At 43.8% G+C, this 7,271-nt stretch overlaps 1 protein-coding gene across 1 annotated transcript in view; it reads right to left on the reverse strand.

The window, feature by feature from the left end:
- Positions 1-1,526: 1,526 nt before the first annotated feature.
- Positions 1,527-7,271, reverse strand: part of LOC102261394 (D(3) dopamine receptor) — a gene marked incomplete at its 3' end in the record, with an annotated part of 17,779 nt that continues 12,034 nt past the window's right edge. The window contains exon 3 of the mRNA XM_005875389.1: positions 1,527-1,639. Coding sequence (XP_005875451.1) covers positions 1,527-1,639 — 113 coding nt within the window. The remainder of the gene's footprint in view (positions 1,640-7,271) is intronic.

A 7,271-nucleotide genomic window follows, 5' to 3' on the forward strand; every position in this document is an offset into this window, starting at 1 on the left:
AAAGGCGGCTTTAATCCAATTCTTAGGCATCAGAGCTATGCCTAAGGACCTAATGACAATAGTATTCCTTGCTTTCGAAAACGCTTTCAACATTTCCCTTTCTTTCCTATCTCCTGCTCTCCTGTCATTACAGACCAGGGCTTCATGACCAAAAAAGGCTGAATCCATTGGGTCAGTGTGTCAGACTGGTGACTAGCATTGTGTGGAGACCAAGGTCTGCTTGAAGGACTGCATTTTTAATGAATTGGCCAGTTCTTTGGCGACACACGAACAGAAATTAACACGGTGCACCGCAAACCGCGGTGGAGGAGAATGGAGACAGTTTCTCCAAGACAGGTTTTCATTCCTGGACTAGAAAGGAGGCTCCAGTTGGAGGTTTGGCGAGGATTTGGTCATATAGAAACTGAAGCCCAGAAAGGAGCATCCTCCTCCACTGGGGTCTAAGGTGTAAGCAGCTTCAGGTTTTAGGTAGGTGAGTGCTATGCATTCTGGGAGTTTTCCTGCTCGGGACAGAAACCGGTTCAAGGCTTATTGTTGTTGGTTGTGTCTTCAGTAGTGAAAACAAAACTGTTTGTTAAGCGTGGCTGCTGCGGGCCAATGGTGCTCGCGGGCAAATGAGAACAGGCACCCTCTCCTGGCGGACTCGAGGCTTGGCAAGTGAAGCACTGGCCGAATTCGGTCCCCACACTCGTGCGCAAGGCACAACCTGCACAGCCTCACCCACCAGCCGCATGTGAGTGTGTGAGGATGGAGTGCACAGGCGCATTCTCAAGGGGGTAGACAGTAAGGTCAGGAAGTAGGAGGCTGGGAGGGGGCTGTCCCAGGCCTCTCAGAAGCTCTCTTTCTGCAGCTCTTCCCTGCCCCTTCAAGGCTCACCTTCTCCCACTCTCTCCTGTCCTGTCTGAAGATGTGTATTTGTGACATAAGCATTGGCTACGCCCAGGCAGGGGCCACTGAATTCAGTTTACTATTCTTTGTCCAAGGCACTGTAATAGACACAGCAGGGAGCAGTATAAGAATTTAGTGGCGGAGGTGATGATTCAGCAAACCGGAGGCTGTCTGTTACTTCTGTAAATATCACATTTATGTAATAAATGTCCAGAAATCACACAAAAGACTCCTTTCTGCCCTCCTTTTACCCAAACCAAACAAAATAGTAACAGGAAATTGTCTTCCCCACCCAAATCAGCTCACCTTTCATCCTGTCCCCCACCTCCCTTCTCCCATTAGGAATCAGAAAACCCCAAAGATGGTGGAAAGCAAAAGCAGACTCCCCTTTAGTGACCTGGGGGAAAGGCAAGGCTACGAAAGCTGGCAGAACAACCATTCCTCTCCTGTCACAGAGTTTCACCCACAACCAGAGTTTAAAAGAAAAAGAGGAAAGCATGTCCCAGTGGGAAGTTCTCCTTGGCAGTGACCCCAGTGCCCTCAGATGCCAAGCCTGTGTCTCCAGTACAGCAAGAGCAGCCTCCCCACCAGGTCCAGCCCACCCCTCTCCTCAGCCAGGGCGGGAACCCCAGCCCTACCTGTCGATGCTGATGGCACAGAGGTTCAGGATGCTGGCTGTACACATCATCACATCCAGGGTGACGAAAACATCACAGCAAAGGCGGCTGAAATTCCAGACTCCACCTGTCACCTGGCATCAGACAAGATGTTAGTGCTCCTCCCCCAGCGAAGGGACACAACCCAATCAACTCGATGTCTTCCCTAGGCTGCCCCCTACAGACGCTGACATGCCCTCCCTGTTGGTACATCGTCATTTCCCAGGGCAGGCTGACAGCAAGGGAGTGACAGGCTGCCCAAGATTGGTCACACACAAGAAAGGGCGACATCACAGAATGTTAGAAGGTTAGAGCTGGAAGGGGTCCTCCAAATCAATTAGTTCAACGTTTCTCAACTGTGGCCTACAGTGGGGAACTCTTTAGAGATGAAGATTTCTGAACCCTTCCCTAGACCTTCTGAGTTAGACTTTTTGGAGCTGGGGCCCATGGGTCTTCATTTTAAAATCAATACTCCCCCCCCCCCAAAAAAAAAATCAATCACACCAAAATTTGAGAATCACTGATTGAGTTCAAACTCAGGAGGCAATGAAAGCTCATGTGGTTAAGTGATATGCCCATAGGTGCATAGCTGGTAGTAAGTGAGTGTGGGGTACTGCCAGAGGTGGGCACTGTGCCAAAGCTGCCTCTCTGAAGCCCTCCGACCGGTGGAGAGCTCACCCTAGACCCAGGAAATAAGCAGCGAACACGCTTTTCATAAAACTTAACTCCAAAATGAAATTCTATCTGGCTTCTGGTTCTGAAGCTTGAAAGCATCTTGGAGCAACAGCTCTAAAAACCTATGTAAGATAAGTCTGTGCCAATGTGCTTGCCTTCAACACCGGGTCCCATCCACCAAGAAGTGGGGAGAAAGGCGGGGGTCTAGGGCATTCGAAAGGGGCCCCGATCCTCTCTACCATTTGCAGAATCAGTGAGGATGACTCTGACCTCACGCATTTGCCCATACGTTTCAAGCTCCAGAACTTGCTGTAATACTTGTAAACAGCCAGGAAAACAGACAATTTAATTTATATTCTAGCACATTTCTATTTTATTAAAAAATTATATAAACTTATTGTATGAGAGCGATCTGTCAGGGAGACTGCCACTTTCAGAATGTCCACAAATGCCATTCTCGGGGCCAAGCTTTTGTTCCTTTGCCAGCTTCCTATCTGTAGGGCTGCCATTCATGGGGATCATAGTTCTCAAGGACAAACCCGTGGAGCTTTGTGTCCCTGGCTGTAGCTGAGCGTCCTTGGTGGGCAGGCCCAATGGCTAATTACGAGGAAGGGGGAGTGAAAAATAGGTCCAGTTGCCTCTGAAATAGCTTCTCACGAAAAAAGGAGACATTGTTGAAATGATAGTGCTTAAAGATGGTGCTGTAGCATTTGATTTTATCACTATATTTGGTAATCTGCAGACCCTATTTTGACATGCTCTGATCAAAGATATCTTGTTTAAAAGCATCAGTGAGAAGTCCAAACTAGCTCTGAAGTCATCATTTTTGCTCATTTGGCTGCTGATTTACTTTCTCTCTTTTATTTTTAAAATATGTTTTACTTATTCATTTATATTTTAGAGAGAAAGGAAGGGAGGGGGAGAGAGACATAGAAACATAGATGAGAGAGAAACATTAATCAGCTGCCTCCTGCAGGCCCCTGACTGGTGATCAAGGTGGGGCTACTTTCTGTCTTTTAGTTCAACCATTTGGATCTATATAAATAAAGGCCAAATATGAATTTATAGGAATTCTGAGAATGAAACACTTTATTTTCTCTTTATTTTATTTTGTTTTCCCCTCTATCACCATTTATCCCCCCTATAACCTCTTCTACCTCCTCCCACCCTGAAAAACTTTTTACAAAGGATATATATAGTCATAATAACCCAATGAGATAAACATTATTTACAATTTATAGATAACAAAATGGTGACTGAGAGAAGTTGGACAATTTGCCTAAGAACACATTGCTAGTAAAAGGAGCTGGCATTTCAAACTCTTAATATTAACCAGAACTCTATTTTGCCTCTCAAAGGTCAGCACCTTAACACTCCGCTTCTGGGAGACGTACAATTTAACTTCATCCTGATAACATAGGAGGAAGAAGAGCTGACGTTTGCTCATTCATCCCCCTATACATCCAATGTTTATTGAGTGCCCATTATGTGCCCGATACTTTGCTTGGGTAGGTGAACTGAAATGAATTAACCATTTTTTTTTTGTCCCCAGGGCCTCAGAATATAGTGTGTGCATGTTAGGGGGAGAAATGTGTGAATGGGTGTGGGTGAATTGAGGGCCCAGGAGATAGACACTAAGAAAATAACTATAATACAAAGTGATAAGTGCTGACAGTGAGGTAAGTAGAAAGTGTTGGGAGAACTCGAAAGGTAAAGTGATTTTTAAAATTATAGCAGAAAAAAAGTCTGATTGATTTAAGCCTCTTTAGAGACATGATTCTACCTTTCCCCTAAATTCTAATAAATAACTCACTTCAGAATAATCGAGCAGCCAGGTGGTGTTACTCTCACTTGCTAATGAGTATAACTAGCTCCCTTTGGCAATACAGAAAGTGGGAGTAAGCAACAAAGTGTCTTCAGGTACAGAAGTTGGCTGTTGATTTTCTTCTTCTTTTTTTTTTTTCAACAGACACAGCCTGCGGCAGCATTCCCCAATTTACTGATTATAAGGCAGCATTTCCCAAAGCACCTGAGGCTCTTGCTAAACAAAATGATTCTCAGGCCCCACGCAGAATACTAAGTCCCTGGAGTGATTCCTATTGCCTGGCAAGTTTGGGAAGCGCTGGTCTGGAGGGTGTGTATGAAGTGTGTGTGTGTGTGTGTGTGTGTGTGTGTGTGTGTGTGTGTGTGTGTGTGTGTGTGTTGGCACTATCTTCAGAATGGTTGTCCCAAAGCGGGGCTCCTTAAGCATTCTTTGTTCTACGGGAATCTTTGGCCTCATCGTTCCCTCCTGAGAAGAATGTTTTTACGTGCATATAATAAAATACAATGGATCACCAAGGATACCAATTATATTGAAATATAGTTACCAAAGTATTTTAAGTTTATGTGCTTCTTCAATAATGCATTAAATGACAAGAGCTAGTGGCAGGGCCAAACTTCCTATAATTTCAAAGTACTGATGAATTAAATGGTACTTCAAGGTGTAACAACTGCAATGTGATCCTAAAGTGTAAATATCTGTGATTTCTACAGGTGATATTAAGGATTTCTTCTGCTATGGGTTGATGCCTACATTCACAATTGATGGATGTGCTAAATTTCAGTTTAGTGAAAATAAGGAAGTAATTTTATTTACAACCAAGTTGATGGACCCCCCAGATTAAGAATTCTTGCTCTAAGGGATGGATTTTTAGTTGCTTTGAGGGGACAGCAAAGGGCAAAGATAGAATTACTTCTTAGATTAGCCTCTTTCATTTTATTTTTGTTTGCCACATTTGGATTTTTTTTTTTGCAAGAGGGGATTGCTGTGGGGCAAGATGGGAGGTTTACTTCTCTGAATTCTAATATCTTCATCTGTGAAATGGGTGTTTTTGTTTTTCAGATTAGTAGCTCCTAAATGTCAGTTGCAGCAGATGGTGGCTGGCTGCACAAATCCCTTGGGAGTGGGGCTGGGGCTGGGGGCCTGGTTATAATTACTATACACTTCCAAGGCCACCTCTGGAAATTCCAGTTTGGTAGATGTGGATAAACCCAACACTCCATATTTGGAGTGCATCAAAATCACGGAGGAGCCCATTTGAAATGCAGACTCTCCTTTATTTCTAATAATCAACATCATTACAAGGCCCCAAGGCACCCCTCTCCCCAAACAGAGCTGCTCTTTCCTGTCATCACTCTCTGATCCTCATCACTCTCTCTGTGGCGAGTCTCCCTGCCTGAACCCACCCTGCTCTTTTTTGCTTGTCTACATTACTGAATGGCTGAGTCTTTTCTGCCGTCCACACTGTGACCCAAGCACTCTGACTTTAGTATTCCAGATGTTGCCCTAGCTGCTTAGGTTGCCTTTCTGTTCTGATATAAGTGCATTAAACATCACAAAAGGTGCTTAACTGAGTGGCACAAAATGGGACGGTTATGCTTGGAGAGGAAAGCTCCAAACAGCTGATAGCTTCTAAAGCTGGAAATTAAAAGCTTGAGAGGGAACCTAAGATAGAGCTATTGGGTGTGGAACAGAAAGGAGTTTCTGAGAAAATACTGCAAACTGAATTAAAGCGACAGCCAGGCCAGAGCCCTCTAGAATATAACTATGCTGAGGTCACCTGTATGGCTTTTCTCATAAACTTCTCTGCTAGGCCCGGGGACAGAGAAAACTGAAGAGGGTCAGTGTTCACCTTTATACACTTCTCAAGCCCACACTCCTGTATGCCTCAGTGATGAGAATAACAATGAGAGCCACATGGTGCTTACTTGCTGACTATCCCCTTCCCTCTTTCCAACAGGCCTTAGATTCTACTGGGAATCCCTGAGGTTCCTGCGCAGTTGATGTGCTCCACGGAAGGAACTCTTCTTTGCGAAACCCACTTTTCTATTCAGTGATTCTTTTCGAGAAAATCATGTGCCACAAGCCAGCTCCATCAAAGCACATCTTGACGCATCTACTAGAAATTTGGGGACATAGACTTTCCCTCTTGCTTGTGTTGTGCACATGTGAGGCTTATAGCTTACCCTCTGCCTATGGATAAAGGCAATGCATGGAAAAAGACAGAGCTGAGAGAATCATAGAGAAGTGGAGATGGACCCCTGTTCCAGCTGTGCCTGCAGCCCACTTATCACCAGACTTTTAAAGTGCCTGGCATAAGAGCCAATGCATTCTGTTTACTGTTTAAGTCCATTGGAGGTAAATTTCCTTTTACTTACAACTAAACATGTCTTAACTGAGATATTTAGAGATTACACTTTTTAGTTACCAAAACACTTCCTCATTGAATGACAGTTGAGCCTAACACATATCCTGTGAGATAAGAATAATTGTCACCTTCGTTTTAAATGCTTAATTCCCACATCTTCTGACTCCAATTTCTGAGTCTTTCTCATAGCATGAGTCTGTGTTAGAATGACATTCATCCCAGTGAATTCCATCAGAAGCATGATGTTATGTGATATGTGACATTTCATTGCCTACCTCACAGTAATTCTTTGCCTCCACATTTTTTTTGTTTTGTTAATCCTCACCCAAGGATATTTTTCCCATTGATTTTAAGAAAGAGTAAAAGGGAGAGAGAGAGAGAGAGAGAGAGAGAGAGAGAGAGAGAGAGAAACATCTATGTGAGAGGGCTGGGGATCAAACCTGCAACCCAGGTTGTCCACACTGTGACCCAAGCACTTTGAGTTTAATATTCCAGATGTTGCCCTGGCTGCTTAGGTTGTCTTTCTGTTCTTACATAAGTGCATTAAATATCACAAGAGAGAATCCAATCCAAGACTCTTTGGTGCAAGGGCCAATGCTCTAACCATTGCTCAGGGCTTCACATCTTTTTCAATGAAATCCACATTTTCACTTTTTTTTTCTATTGTCCATTTCAGCCAAAAGTGGCTTTATGATCCATTTCTGGCCAATTAGACTTAAGTGAAGTCCCTTAGTGAGACGTTTCGAGCCACTCTAGGGAAATGGCTATTTTTAAAAAAAAAAATACATTTTTTATTGATTTCAGAGAGGAAGGGAGAGGGAGAGAGACATAGAAACATCAATGATGAGAGAGAATCATTGAT

Source organism: Myotis brandtii, unplaced genomic scaffold (genome assembly GCF_000412655.1).
Source record: "Myotis brandtii unplaced genomic scaffold, ASM41265v1 scaffold46, whole genome shotgun sequence".
NCBI lineage: Eukaryota > Metazoa > Chordata > Mammalia > Chiroptera > Vespertilionidae > Myotis > Myotis brandtii.